General features: G+C 48.3%; 1 protein-coding gene across 1 annotated transcript in view; it reads right to left on the minus strand.

Annotated features, from left to right (window-relative positions):
• Nucleotides 1-3,283: 3,283 nt before the first annotated feature.
• The window catches only part of LOC124716956 (BTB/POZ domain-containing protein 9), a 125,597-nt gene continuing 112,567 nt past the window's right edge, over nucleotides 3,284-16,313 (minus strand). Inside the window, exon 10 of the mRNA XM_047243550.1 lies at nucleotides 3,284-9,422. Within this exon, the coding sequence (XP_047099506.1) occupies nucleotides 8,853-9,422 (570 nt within the window). The 3' untranslated portion in view covers nucleotides 3,284-8,852. The remainder of the gene's footprint in view (nucleotides 9,423-16,313) is intronic.

Consider the following 16,313-nt stretch of genomic DNA (forward strand, 5'->3'; position numbering starts at 1 on the left):
GTATTGTATGTACTCAAACAAGGACACCAAATTCTGAAGCAATTTCTAAAAAGGGTGTCTTACATACAGTTCTCTTACATGTATCACAATTTCCCAGAACCCTAACAATCGTAGCCTTTCAACAGCTAATATCAAGTGTTTGTATCATTCTGCTCTGCTTTGAAGTATTTTCCACAGAATTTAAAATTATGAGAGGATCCAGAATATTGTCACTGATCTTAATTGGTCAGTATTTGATTCTTTCCATTAGTTATGAGTATTATCTTGTATTCACCAATATGTGCAGAGAGCTGCGATTCAGATGAATTTGTTGCTATCTGAACTCCTCCCACCCTGAATGACCAATCACAACCAATGCACCAACACGCACAGTGTGTAATGTACCGACAAGGAAATTGTCTTCCGCATACGATTACTAGCATTTGCAAGTATCGCCAGGCCCTCTGTTAGCCAGAGCAGTATTCCAGGAAGGTTACCAAACTTAATTTAATATGCTCCAGGTGATAAACAGGCTCCAAGTGATGTATTTCAGGATGGATACTGCACACCCTCAGTCATGTTTTACTACATATGCGTGCAGTTACAAGTAAAGTAGTATCTAGCAACATGCAAAGGTCGACGAACTGGCTCCTTCACAATTCATGGCGCTAACAACTGGGAGCCCTGGAAGGGAACGCTAATTTCGAAGAACACGGAACTTAAGACTCCAACATGGTGGGGGGGGGGGGGAAAGAAAGAGAGTGGGGGGGGGGGAAGAAAGAGAGTGGGGGGGAGAGTGAAGAGAGTGAGAGAGGCACAGAGCGGGGGGCGGGGGAGAGCGGCGTGGGGGGGGGGAGAGCGGCGGGGGGGGAGAGCGGCGGGGGGGGGAGAGCGGCGGGGGGGGGAGAGCGGCGGGGGGGAGAGCGGCGGGGGCGAGAGCGGCGGGGGGGGGAGAGCGGCGGGGGGGGAGAGCGGCGGGGGGGAGAGCGGCGGGGGGGAGAGCGGCGGGGGGGAGAGCGGCGGGGGGGGGGGCGAGAGTGGCGGGGGGGAGGAGAGCGGCGGGGGGGGCGAGAGCGGCGGGGGGGCGAGAGCGGCGGGGGGGGGGGGGGCGAGAGCGGCGGGGGGGGCGAGAGCGGCGGGGGGGGGGCGAGAGCGGCGGGGGGGGGGCGAGAGCGGCGGGGGGGGCGAGAGCGGCGGGGGGGGCGAGAGCGGCGGGGGGGAGAGAGCGGGGGGGGCGAGAGCAACGGGGGGGGAGAGAGCGGCGGGGGGGAGAGAGCGGCGGGGGGGAGAGCGGCGGGGGGGAGAGAGCGGCGGGGGGGAGAGAGCGGCGGGGGGGAGAGAGCGGCGGAGGGAGAGTAGAGGGGGGGAGAGAGCGGCGGGGGGGGCGGGGGAGAGCGGCGGGGGGGGGGGGGAGCGCCGGTGGGGGGGGGGAGCGCCGGTGGGGGGGAGAGCGGCGGGGGGGGGGGGAGAGCGCCGGTGGGGGGGAGAGCGGCGGTGGGGGGGAGAGCGGCGGTGGGGGGGGCGGCGGAGGGCGGGGGGGAGCGGCGGAGGGGGGGGGAGCGGCGGAGGGGGGGGGAGCGGCGGAGGGGGGGGAGAGCGGCGGAGGGGGGGAGAGCGGCGGAGGGGGGGAGAGCGGCGGAGGGGGGGAGAGCGGCGGAGGGGGGGAGAGCGGCGGAGGGGGGAGAGCGGCGGAGGGGGGGAGAGCGGCGGAGGGGGGAGAGCGGCGGAGGGGGGAGAGCGGCGGTGGGGGGGAGAGCGGCGGTGGGGGGGGAGAGCGGCGGTGGGGGGGAGAGTGGGGGCGGAGGGCGGTGGGGGGAGGGCGGTGGGGGGAGAGCGGCAGGGGGGAGAGCGGCGGGGGGGAGCGCGGCGGGGGGGAGCGCGGCAGGGGGGAGCGCGGCAGGGGGGGGAGAGCGGCGGGGGGGAGAGCGGCGGGGGGGAGGGGGGGGTAGAGCGGCAGGGGGGGAAGAGGGGGTAGAGCAGCGGGGAGGGGGCGGGGTAGAACGGCGGGGGGGGGCGGCGGGGGTAGAGCGGCGGGGGGGGGGGGTAGAGCGGCGGTGGGTGGGGGGGGGGGTAGAGCGCCGGGGGGGGTGAGGGAGCGGCGGGGGGGGGGGGTGAGGGAGCGGCGAGGGGGGGGTTAGGGCGGCGGCGGGCGAGAGCGGCGGCGGGGGAGAGCGGCAGGGGGGGGGAAAAGAGAGCAGTGGGGGGGAGAGAGCGGCGGGGGGAGAGAGCGGCGGGGGGGAGAGAGCGGCGGGGGGGAGAGAGCGGCGGGGGGGAGAGAGCGGCGGGGGGGAGAGAGCGGCGGGGGGGAGAGAGCGGCGGGGGGGAGGAGAGCGGCGGGGGGGGAGGAGAGCGGCGGGGGGGGGGGAGAGCGGCGGGGGGGGGAGAGAGCTGCGGGGGGGGAGAGAGCGGCGGGGGGGAGAGAGCGGCGGGGGGGAGAGAGCGGCGGGGGGGAGAGAGCGGCGGGGGGAGAGAGCGGCGGAGGGAGAGTAGAGGGGGAGAGCGGCGGGGGAGAGCGGCGGGGGGGGGGCGGGGGAGAGCGGCGGGGGGGCGGCGGTGGGGGGGAGAGCGGCGGTGGGGGGGAGAGCGGCGGTGGGGGGGGGAGAGCGGCGGTGGGGGGGGGGGAGAGCGGCGGTGGGGGGGAGAGCGGCGGTGGGGGGGAGAGCGGCGGTGGGGGGGAGAGTGGGGGGGAGAGCGGCAGGGGGGAGAGCGGCAGGGGGGGGAGAGCGGCAGGGGGGGGAGAGCGGCAGGGGGGGAGAGCGGCAGGGGGGGGAGAGCGGCAGGGGGGGGGAGAGCGGCAGGGGGGAGAGCGGCGGGGGGGGGGGGGGGAGAGCGGCGGGGGGGGGGAGAGCGGCGGGGGGGGGGGGGGGGGAGAGCGGCGGGGGGGGGGAGAGCGGCGGGGGGGGGAGAGCGGCGGGGGGGGGAGAGCGGCGGGGGGGGAGAGCGGCGGGGGGGGAGAGCGGCGGGGGGGGGGAGAGCGGCGGGGGGGGAGAGAGTGGGGGGAGAGAGTGGGGGGAGAGAGTGGGGGGGGAGAGTGGGGGGAGAGAGTGTGGGGGAGAGAGTGTGGGGGAGAGAGTGGGGGGAGTGTGGGAGGAGAGGGTGGGGGGGAGAGTGGGGGGGAGAGTGGGGGGGAGAGAGTGGGGGGGAGAGTGGGGGTGAGTGTGGGGGTGAGAGTGGGGGGGGAGAGTGGGGGGGGAGAGTGGGGGGGGAGTGGTGGGAGAGTGGTGGGAGAAGGACAGAGAGAGAATAACCACACAACTGCAACATGTAAATGTAAGATATTTTATTTATGTGATGATACAAAATAATTATTTACAATATTAAAGCTGTAATATATATGTTACATGAAACCAAAATAGCGCATTGCAAAAAAAGTGAAATTGTTATTGCAGATTATATTAACCAAACTGCTATTTTGATTAAATTTTTATTATATAATTGTATGGCTTACATCAATAGAATGTTCTATGATTATAAAGAATGCCATCAAAATGTCTACTGTATTTCTGTTCTAAGTCTAGACAAGATAGTAGCAACAGTAGTCAGCAAAACTAAGAATTTTATGAACTTTTTGCAATAAATTACCCTTGAAATTCACTGAAACAAGACTCGTGTAACTGGGTGTTAACACTTTTGTTCCATCACACGAGTACAAGTCCTGGATACAGTTGTGAATGTAGTAGTGTCTGGTTTCAGTTCCGATATGGTGATCAGGAAAATAACTGAACCCCAAAAGTATATTTTTGGTCATTTGCTAATCAAACCCAGAAATCCAGTGATGACTTCATGGACTTCCATTAAAGCATTTGATACTGGGAACACCAGTGGAACTGGAATATCCGTCAATAGTTAACTACCAAAATAGTCTGGAAACTACCTTTTTTTGTGTGGACAGATAACCATTATTGGTGACCATAGGAAATCAAGAAAAAGGAGACTAGAAATATCATCATGCACGTTAATTTTGTAAAAAGTTAGTCAAGATGGAGATTTCCATTGATAAACTGAAGTAATCTTATTAACGAGTGCATATTGCCCACTCCACGGTGCTTCGTTATTTGTATTGAAGGGAAATGAACAAAATACAAAGACAAGAAAAATGTGCCAAAGAGAAATCTTTATATGATAGTGCACAATACTTAACTGGAAGTTTTTCCTCAGCACAGTGCTTAGCAAAACAGTTTTCTGGATTACAATGTAGAACTTCACAATTACACGTTTTCACACACATGAAACAAGTCTATTTTCATGATATTTAGGTAAGCTAGGTGGTTTCACAATACTAATCCAGACATTTCACCATGAATGACCATTTTAATATATGCATCCAAGTACACTACAAATTGTTCTGAGAAACTTTCAAAAAATCTAGTTAAATCTTGTGTTAGAGCATTATAGAAGATTCTGCAGAGCCCTAGTGATCCATTCTGCTATGAACTAAGATACTACCTCCTACTGCACCTACAACAGAAATGAATTTGACACAACATATAATGTCAATTTTGAAAAGCAATTACTCTGCAAATGCTTATTCCAAGACTGTCTAATTATTATAGCACAACTGTCCTACAAGGCTAAGCTGACTTTAAGATCGATATTATGAGGTGAAGATGATCTAATTAGAGGCAGGAACATTGTGGCACTTTTTAATGCCCAAAAGAGTTCATTGTACTTTTACCATAAGTAGCCAAATTGCTCCCTAGGTTATGTCTGCCGTGTGCATAGAGGCATGTACATACCTCACTGAACATCACGCAACATACAAATTTTCATCTCCTGCACTTTACAATTCTCTACTTACAGAGAAAAGTAAATAGGTACAATTCAAATTTTCTTTATAAATCAACACATAGGATACTTCGCATTATGAACTGTCTATGGAAAATTTGACTGAATGTAAAAAACTGTTTTGTCTAAAAGCTTCTGAGCAGTTTTCAGTAAGACACTGAATATACACTTTGACTTCTTTCAAAAGTCATAGAGCCTAAAGTTACAGTATTCCTGCAGACAAAATTACATTCTGCTAGTATACATTATTAAAATCCAGAAACTACTCCATTCTTCAGTTGCTGCATATTTAGGAAGAAAGAAAAAAAATTCTATAAACACCAGAACTCATAAATGAAACAACGAAGGATATACCCTCTATTCTCTACGAAAGTCAGTACCTTCAAACATCCTTCATTAACCGTCACAGCCTATCACCAAATAATCCCTCAACTACCTCTCAAAGGAACATGACCACATTTTATTGACTACACCACAAGCCAGAAAGTATCTGAGGTTACACATGCTCAACACTAAATATAATCCATTAAACTTACACACTAAACACACTGACTTAACTGCAAGTAAAATTGATCCAATTGCAATCAACAACCATTTTAAGTTGTATACTTACAAAATCATTTTTGTACAGTGCATAACTTTGCAAACAACTCCACAGCAAACACCAGACTACTGGAATATTGCTCTCACTAACACATCAAGATGTGGTTTCTATGTAATTGTATTAGGCTTACAACAGACAGAAAAATTTTATTCCAAAAAATTTATTTGTAGTTATACCCGTATCACATCATCTGCAGGAAAGACATTGCCATTTTCCAAGTGTTCCCTCAATAACAAGGTTAACATCTCTGGAAGTTTTTTTGGGATGGTACTGATTGCCTGTAGTTTGAAGAAATCACCCAGTGACATAAAACATACATTAACTTTCTAGAATCTTTTAATTCTGTGTATTTCATATCCTAGATGAATCACACTTTAATCAATTACCGACAATTCTCCTAGTCATTTCACAGGTATATTAATAAGTATGTATTCACAAACTGTGAGTGGATGGAGACAAACCTCAAAGCATTCACTGACGATTCACAACGGTCAGACGGACCACAGGCACAAGGAAACATGAGGAAATGATTCTCAATATAATAAATATGATTTCATTGTGAAGTTACACAAGGAAGTTCTTCATACTTAAATTCTGCCACACTGTTTGCAAATAAAGGACAACCAAGAAAGTTAAGAAGATCTATACAATGAATCTCAACATTTCAACTCCCACACTAAATTACCTTGAGGCTCTTAAAAGAGAGGCTCTCAGACTATTCATGAACAGTACATTACACTACATTGCAACAAACACGAAAACTGTTTTTTTTTTTCCATGTTGTGTTCGACCATACAAATACACAGGCAAGAAAGCTACCAAATAGCATATCTGCACAGCTAATATTGAGCAGTGTATGCACTTTACTTATATCTTTGTATGTAACAACATTAAAATTTATTTTTTTCGTATTACGTACATAGTCAATTAATAAACTTATTCATTGTGGTAACTTTATATTATAGCCAAAAGCACCATATTTTATGGAGCACTATCAATTTATAAACAAAGAAGTGACATCTAATGTTTTTTTTTTTATCTTTTAATGCGAATTATTCAATATATCTTATCAAGTTTTTATTTACCGTCTTTTTAAAATTTAAATACCAATTTATACATTTACTTATTTTCAATATGTATATATATGTGAGCACTGAATTTATATTTTCTCAAAAATTATATATCCTTGTATCTTAATAAATTATAATCTCCAATACTTGCTTAAATATCTTCTTCATGCTCGGGTGGTATACAATATAAAACTTGTACTTGTTTCCAACAATGAAACCCCCTAATGGCAGTAAGTTAAAACTATTCACAAGCAATTAAAATCTAAATAAACAACAACTTCTCCAAAATTTATATATATATATGAACAACCAACGGTCATGTAAAAATCTAAACAAAATGGAAACCCACGAATGTGGGAAAATTTCCACTCCAATGGTACAAACACACTCAGTAGACACAATCTTCATCTAATGGACAAAAACCCCAACTAAATATTAAAGTCACAGAGGCTGCTTTATCCACATATCACAAGACAAAACTATCAATAGCTAAGGTTCATATTTATTTTGCAAGAGATCAATGATGGAAAGTTACAACAAAGCAGGAGGAAAAACTGGCAACAAACAAGGTGATCTATCAATGGCCAACCTTAATAGAAACTCCCCATCAAAGCATTCTCCATTTGTTTCTCTGTGTTTTTGGCTACACATCATGGAAAAGCCAGAAATGTCAAGTCACAGGGCTCAACACAGCTTTTCTGAAGAGAAGGTAACATTTTCTATCATCTTCATTATCAACAATTTAAAAGTTAGCTCTGTATTTCATTATTCTGGTAAAAGTGGGTTGCAATTTATATGTTAATGAATAAAATATTAGCAATATAAATAAATATGCATACGTAACTTCATCAAATGCACTCCATAGCTGGTATCAAAAGAAGGGTATGAAATGGGCACTTTCTATCAATAGCAGCCATTTGCTGATGCTGTTTGTGTGTACAGTGAAGACAGCCACAGATACTGGCTTAGAAGGATAAAATAGAAGCAAACGCAAAGCAGACAATGAAATAGAAAATTTCCATACACATTTAGATGGAGAGTTGAAAGAAGAAAAAGAAAGGAAAAATAATAATGATTTTGGTCTCTGTTTTGTTTCTCACGTTTGCTCATTACTCAGCTCATAAATCCCAGGTACACAAGATTCAATCATTTCTATGATTGCCTTTTCTCTGTTTCTTCTCAAGACAGTCACAATTACTGAACAGTACTAAGACAATCCCACACACTCTCTCTTCAATGTACCGTAATTATTGCACAAAGGCATCACTACCTGTGACCAGATGAAATCAATCTACCCACTTTTTCTTTATTGCAGTCTCATTTTTATTTTGGCAATTTACTTTTTACTTGTTTACCTAACACTATGATTGACAAGCTCTTCTCATTGCTCCTCTTAAATTTTCTTCACTTAACTGTCTTCTTGAGGCCTGACTTTTTATCGAAGTAGCCATTTGCTTTAGTGAAACCTCAAAGTCCGAAGTTGAACTACTAGTGCCCTGAATGAAAGTTCAGTGTCTTAACCATTGAGCACTGCAGGATGTACAAGTGCAGTTTCTCATTACATTCCAGTCACTAACATTAAAACATCTTTTGATAAATTGGAACACAGTATGTTTCGATTTGTGACATATATTTCGGTGTGTGTGTGTGTGTGTGTGTGTGTGTGTGTGTGTGTGTGTGTGTGTGTGTGTGTGTGTGTAAGAAAAGAGAAAGAGGAGAGAGAGAATGAAGATGAAAAGCAAAACAGGAAATACAGGAGATGTCCTCAACACAAGTGCACCCCTGTCATTTTGGAGTCTGAGATATCTGCCCTTCCTTTTTAGCATTCCTTGAACTACGCTCTCTCCTCACAAAGGAATCAACTATTAGTTCTGAAAACTGGGTTAGTGTTGCATATTTTTACATGTGCCTGTTAGCAGTACTGGTTTTTCACCCCCTGAATGTGCATAACAGGACAGCATTTCTGTCTCAAAATTTTACAGGAAGTAATAAATACAAGAGGTGTATCTGAGGCACCAGTAAAATGCAGTCTTTCCTCAACTTTACTAGAGAGAGAGAGAGAGAGAGAGACCATATGCATATGCTTGGATGATTAAGTACAATGTGAAATATATGTTCAGTAAGGTGTACTTGCAAAATAACATCTTTAACATGTCAACAATCTTTTCCAAGTAGCAGAGCAAAAAAAAGGATTGTGGAATGAAAACAATTATCAAAAGGCAACAGAAAGTACACACAACAGCATGACACAAACATAACTCAGGCAAAACACTATTTGTGCAGCAGTTAGGTGATGTGACATCACAAACACGCAGGATAATGACTCGGATGAACTCCCCGCCGGTGGGCTACGAGGGCGCCCACAGGAACACAAGGGCACCACAGTAGCTGCAGCAGGAAGGTGGAGGGGGAGATCACGGCGATCCACCACCTTCTAGGGGCAGCCGCGCCTCTTCAACTTCCTCTCCTTCCCCTTCAGCCCTCGTGCCATCAGCAACATCTGGCAGAGAGGACGACGCGGCTGGTGACAGCGATGGGGGTGGGGGCGGACTGGCAGCAGGGAAGCTCTCCGAGGCAGGTGCAGCAGAAGGACCGGGTCCCACTGCCAGGTAGCAGAGACGGCGACGAACGTGCTCCTCACGCGAACCTCTCTGCTGACACTGGTGGCTGGGGTTGTCGTGCAGGCGCTGCAGGTCCTTTTCCAGTTCCTGCTGCTGTTGCTGCTGCTGGCGCTGCTGCTGCTCACGGTCCTCCCACTGCTGCTGCCGCTGCTCCTCTTGCCGATCGTCGTCGTCATCCTGCTGCCTCTGCGCCTGGAGTTTACTGCTGTTGCCACCACTGGTGCTGCCACTAGCAGGAGTCGGTGGAGTGGGCAGGACCTTCGGTGCGGATGGTGGGCTGTGGCCCAAGCTGTTGCCAGTGGAGGGAGGAGGCGAGTCTTCAGAAATCTGCGCAGGGCACTCCAGGTGCACACAGTGGAATACCTGGAAAAGAGTGTTCGTGTCCAATTCGTTGGAGAATCAAAATAACAATCTATACAGTGGACGGAAGCCAGTTCTTCACCACCAAAGAATACGAAGATAATATCATTCGCCAGCACAGCATCAGAGTTTTGGGATGTGAAAGGAACTGAGGAACAGTCGACGAGTGTACCGCTGGTCCACAGTGTCTGACGGGCACAATATTTCTGGCAGTAAACCCGTGGACTGTTCGAGCAAGAAATATGCCGGGAGAAACTGAAGAATCACATAATAACTGAGGAAAATTGTTTTAATCTTCTAAAAGATCTGGATGCTAAAATTTGAGACACGATTTGAAAAAGAAAGAAATGAACTGTCATCTGGACAACGCACCTACCCAAAAAAGTGTCTGAACATTGGGAAAAATTGACAGACTTGCACTACAAAGTGTTAGAACTTCAGCCCAGTTGCCCAGATTTAGTTCCCTCAGACTTTCACCTCTTCCCAAAAGTCAATGTCTGCCTTGGCAGTCAGCATACTTTGCCCAACTGAAAAGTGATTGCAACTGTAGGTGAATATTTTGCTGCATTTCCGGGGGAACACTACAGGGATTGAATGTCACTGGAATATCACAGGATGAGGTGTATTAATGTTAAGGCAAATAAGATTTCTGAAAACATGAATATTCATTTTCACTATGAAGCCAAGGACATTTCAGACCAGTTTTGTATATCTGATCTGACAGCAGACAGGCAACCCATTCAAATGTTTATGACGGGAGAGCACATCTACGTGTAGCATCACATGGAGTTCCTCCCAGATGGATCTTGGAAGATCACAATCCTTGGCAAAAGGCTGTGTATGGGGCTTGCCCTAAACACCTAATGTACAAGCAAATATCATCACTGTCAACTGTATTCAATATCTTCAAGCTGAAGCTCACACTGATCCACACACACACACTGCAGAGAGAGTTGATGTGGAAATGATCGAAGTGTGTAACAAGGAGACTGCACTCACTCATTAACACTGACCAATTTATTGGTATATGCTTGGGCATCAATGAAAATGACAGAACTGGGAATTCCCACTGGCAAACTGTTTAGCATTTTTGGCACTGTTCGGGCAAGGCATGAGCCATTTATACTAGCTTAGTTTCCAGGCAGCGGTCGACTCAGCAGAAGGAGTGCAGAACAATAATAACCCAAGAATCATGGGGTCGAGTCCCTTTGGAGAAACTTCCTGTTTTCCTTTTATTTTCATCTTCAATTTTTGTTACACACATTGCTAATAAATCCAAATAATGCTCAATATATTTTACTTATTAATACTTTTATAAGAGGCACGAAAAGAAAAGGTGATGGAAAATCTGGGATTGCAAATAAATTTTCAGAAAGGAATTTTACGGCACACATGAGGACTTTGTATATAAAATTAAATGTTTTTGAGAACTTTATATATAAAGTTAGGTACTTTTATTATTTTGCAGTTGATGATACACACATGCTGGAGATGAAATTCACGGTGAACTGGCAGGAAGCCGTAATTATCCTGGCATCTTGCACACATTATAAATGTTACATTTTGACAATTACATGATTGGTTTAGAATTTCTAAAGTGCAGAAAAACAAGCTTGGTTTACAGCCAATAAAGTTCATCTATCATTGCACACTTTGGCAGCAAACCATGCATAACGCATCATTTTACCAAATATTGGCGAAGATAGCTGGTGCTTTACAGCAGAATGTATTTTCATGCAGTCTACATGGAATAAGATTCCTTTTTCTCTCTGAATGAGAGAACAGCAGTTTGGAGGATTTTCAGTTAAGTTCTTAACCAGGCAAAAAATATAGACATCACAAGGTTGCAGTTGCAGAGTGCATTTGGGAAAAAACACTTTGACAATGCACGATGACAATCTTTCACCATCTTGAGAAATCTTGCTCTATAGTTGTGAATTTGTCTGTCTTCCCCCATGAGTAAATTAACAGAAGATTGATTGATTGGTTGGTTGGTTGGAGAAGGGACCAAACTATGCAGTTATCAGTCCCTCCGACCTTAGATTAACTAAAACTGATAAAATCCCACGTTAAAAGAGGGAACTACAATATCCATAAAATGATAAAACTATTGACAGAGAAGGAAGGAAAAGGATGGAAGAGGTGAGGGAAAGAAAGTGACTAATGGCAGGAGCGTGAAGGAAGAAGCACAGGAGACAAGAGAGATGCTCAAGACATAACAGACCCCATAAGGAAAGGAGTGGGAAGGCAGAGGGCCGGGGTGAACCACCAAGCCCAGTTGAAGTCACTCCAGTTGGGGCAAAGGGGTGAGCAAGAGGGCCTGCCATACCCCCCACTCACCAATAAGATGGAAGGTCCCTCCCTTAAATAAAGCGATAAAAACCCCCCATCACGAATACTACGTAAAACAAGATCCGCCATTGAGGCACTGTCAGCCAACACCATCAGTAGCGAGTCTGGAAAGCTGAAAGTCCGTTGCAGGGTGGTTAAGCTGGGGTAGTCCAATAAGATTTGAGCCATAGTCAACATCGATCCACAACGGAGAGAGGGGGATCCTCACGACGGAGGAGATAACCGTGAGTCAGCCAAGTACGGCCAACGCGGAGCCGGCAGAGGACAACAAGATGCCTTACAAGAGGCCCAGGAGGAGGACTGCCATGGAGTTGTAGAATCGTCAATCACCCTGAGCTCGTTCGGTGAAGAAAGAGTGTGCCATTTTGCATACCAAAGGCGAAAACCTGATGATGTAATGCCGAGCGAAGGTCTATTTCCAGAATGCCAATAGCAAGAGACGGCCTGGTAGTAGCTAACTTAGCCAGTCGATCGGCAAGTTCATTGCCAGGAATCCCAACATGGCATGTGGTCCAAATGAAAACCACCGAGCATCCATGTTGAGCAAGGAGAGAAAGGGAGTCCTGGATACCGATGACCAATGGGTGGCAAAGGAAGCACTGGCCAATAGCGTGCAAACCGCTCAATGAGTCACTACAGATAGTGAAGTATAGTCCCGAGCACGGGCGGATACAGTCCAGAGCGCACAAGATGGCTACCAATTCTGCAGTAACCATACTACAGCCATCTGGCAAGGAACGAAGTTCTGTGCGTCACGTCTTAGGTGCAAGCAAAACCAGTGTGGCCAGCAACCATGGAGCCATCAGTATAAATCCCTTCTGAACCCTGGAATGAACTGAGGAGACAGTAGAACTGGTGGTGAAGATCCATCGGAGGGACAAAATCCTTTGAATCGATTGAGAGATCAAGACAGATCTGTGGCCGAGAGACGCACCAAGGAGGGGTATGCGTGTGAAAGTTCAGAAAAGAGCGACTGAATGCGGACAGCCATAGTAAGCCCACATCGTAGTCGCCGCTGCGGCAGGGTGATCTCCGTGTCTGGATAAAGGAGACTATAATTGGGGTGCTTTGAGGTGCAGCGAATGCAGAGCGCACAAGATATCAGCTGCTGTTGGCGCAAAACTCGCAGTGGTGGAGTCCCTGCCTCTGCGAAAAGGCTAAGTACGGGGCTAGTCCGGAAGGCACCAGCCGCAAGTCGGACCCCACGGTGGTGGATGAGGTCTAGGATCTGCAGCGTCGAAGTTAATGCAGAACCGTAGACAGGACTTCCATAGTCTAAATGAGACTGGACCAACACTTGATACAATCGCAGGAGAACAGAGTGGTCTGCACCCCAAGCGGCATTGCACAGAGACCTAAGAACATTGAGATGGGACAGCACATCCTCTTCCGCTGGCGAAGACCAGGGAGCCATGTCAGCCGGTCATCGAAGATCAGATTCAAGAAGCGATGGGTGTCCACTACCTCGAGGGGCTGACCATTGAAGAACAGTTCCGGATGGGGATGGACTGTACGGCAACAGCAGAAATGCACGACACACGTCTTGGCCACCAAAAACTGAAAGACATGGGAGAACGCCCATGAGTGCGCCCGATAGATTGCCCCTGTAGACAGTGTTTGGCAGCACACATTATGGAGGAAGCGAAGTAGATACAAAAATCGTCAGCATACAAAGAGGTGACACTGTCAGCCCAACAGCTGTTACCAGGCCATTAATGGTTATGAGAAAGAGAGGAACGCTCAGCACAGAATCCCCCATTTTCTTGCCGATGGAGAGTGCTGTAGGAGCAGCCAACTTGGACCCAAAAAGAGCGACAAAAGGAAGTTACGGATAAAAATGGGCAGAGCCCCACGAAGGCCCCATTCGTGAAGAATGGTGAGGACGTGGTGGCACCAGGTGGTGTCATAGGCTTTATGCAGATCAAAGAAGACTGCAAGGAGGTGTTGCCGATGGGCAAAAGCCAACCAGATAGCATACTTCGAGTGCACCAAGTTATCCACCGTAGAGCGGCCACAGCGAAACTCACTTTGAGTCGATGACAAAAGGTCGCGGGATTCAAGAATCCAAAACAGCCGCCGACTCACCATGCATTCAAGGAGCTTGCAGAGGGTGTTCGTAAGGCTAGCTAAGGTAGCTACCCAACTGGCTTCAACACTGGAACAACAATGCTTTCCTGCCACTGGGTAGGAAAGACTCCCTCACTCCACAGACAGTTGAAGAGGATCAGTACATGATGGTCGCCAGCCATCGATAAGTGTTGGAGCATTTGGTTATGTATCCGATCTGGTCCAGGAGCTGTGTCAGGACAAAGGGCGAGGGTGCTGGCAAATTCCCACTCGCTGAATGGAGCCTCATATGGCACCAAGCAGTGATAAACGAGCGCTCTTTCACGAAAAGGAACTTGGGCGGATACTGAGCCGATGTCGAAGCTTGAGCAAAGTGTTGAGCGAAATTTTCTGCTACAAAGTCCGGATTGGTAAGGACAACACCTTGCACAGAAATTCCTGCAACCCCAGTGGGGCGACGGTGGCCAAAAATTCGCCCGAGTTTCGCCCAGACTTGGAAGACGGGATGTGTGGTCCTATGGCAGCTACATATCGTTCCCAGCAAATCAGTTTCTGAAATTTGATTAGGTAGCGGATCCGGGCACGGATCAGTAGAAGGGTGCCGCTTGAAGTGTTGAAGAGCACAGCAGCGGTCTTTTATGGCTGCAGCAATTTCCGGAGTCCATCAAAGGGACCATCTTCGGGTGTGGGGAAACTCAGGAAGAAGGTATTGCTGAAACAGCTGCTGAAAGGATGGCAGCAGTTAAAGTCTGAGTAGATTCATCAACACTGTCCTGTGGCAATACAGGGGGGATGGGAGCAGAGGAGAAGGCACCCCAATCAGCCTTAGATATGCCCACCTGGGAGGGTGATGGAGTGAGATACACTGAAGGAAGGTCAAAACAATTGGGGAATGGTCTCTGTTATGTAAATCATCGTGGACTCCCCACTGAATGGAGGGAAGAAGGCCGGGACTGCAGATGGAGAGGTCAATCGTATAGAAAGTGCTGTGCACCACGCTAAAGTGTGTGGGAGCACCTGTGTTTAGTAAACAGAGGTCAAGCCCTGACTGAACAGCTTCAAATGTCCTGCCCAGGGCAGCAGTCGTATGACTACCCAAAGAGGGTTGTGGGCGTTGCTCCCCTAATAGCAGGAAGGGAGAAAGGAGTTATTGAAGGGTGGTGAGGGCATGGGTGGGATGTGGGCAGCATGTCAGGTGGGAGGCAGAGGATACAGATTGTGACTGGAGTGGCCAGATGGACCCTGACAGCAATGGCTTCCAGACTGGTATGGAAGGGAACCCATTTACTAACAATGTCCTTGCGGACCAAGGTGCAAACACCACCAGAAGCCCGCAAGAGGCCAATTCGGTTCCGACAAAGCGTGGAACCCATGAAGGGCGGGTGAGTAAGAATTGACAAAATGGGTCTCCTGGAGCACAATATAAACGGCAGAGTAGAAGGAAAGAAGGGGCCGCAACTCTGGAAGGTGATGCAAATATCCATTACAATTCCACTGGAGAATTCTCAAGCCGAAGTCCAAATGGGAAGTGAAAGGGCCGGAGTCAGTCACAAAGCTGAGTCGCCATTTGTCGCCGAAAAGGATGGGGTAATATCCATACAGGTGGGGTCAGACTCTGTTGGTTCACTGACTGGAGGATGGGGAGGCTGCACCTCAGGGGGTACCAGACGGGCCTTTCCCTTGACCCTGTGTTTCTGCTTCTTCTCTTGGGAAGGAAGAGAAGGGCAGACTTCAGTGAGAGTGGGCACAGAATTACACCAGGCAATCTTGGCGTCCACTGGCCACGGATCATGCTGCCGATGTGGAGCAGTAGATATCCTTTCATAGGGGTGCCAGGAAAAGGAGTCCGGGGAGGAAGCTCCAGTACCAGCGGCCACCAAAGTAGGTGAGCACTTCTCTGGTGGGAGAGATAGATAAGGATGCTTCACAACTACATACTGGTCAATAAATAAAGATTAAACAATAAAGAATATATTTGATCCCAGAATAACCACACTAAGAAGAATCGCTTCTCGGCTTTTGGCAAGATCAATGTGTACAAATTATAAATTAATATTAAACCCAGTAACCCAGAGAGCATCCCAGAGTGCCCCAGTGGGCTACAACACTAAGAAAAATCGCTTCTCGGCTTTTGGCAAGATCAATGTGTAGAAATTATAAATTAATATTAAACAACCCACCCACCTCCCCAGCAGTCGGAACTGCTGCATAATCAATCAATCAATTAATATAATCAACAAAACCAAAAACAACGATGCATGGCTGTGTAAAACATGCAGTTGCCTCGTGTTAAATTAAATGCAGTTGCCTCATGTTAAATTAAATGCAGTAGCCTCGTAATATAAAGCAAACAGAACTCGTCAGAACGTGACGTACAGGCCTGCAAGTACTGATAAGAGCTGCACCATACGTCACACATCCTGCAGATAATTAGCAGTAGCCAAGGCGCGGCAGGAAGTTCGCTGGGCGTGGCAG

Source organism: Schistocerca piceifrons, chromosome 9, assembly GCF_021461385.2.
Source record: "Schistocerca piceifrons isolate TAMUIC-IGC-003096 chromosome 9, iqSchPice1.1, whole genome shotgun sequence".
Taxonomy (NCBI): domain Eukaryota; kingdom Metazoa; phylum Arthropoda; class Insecta; order Orthoptera; family Acrididae; genus Schistocerca; species Schistocerca piceifrons.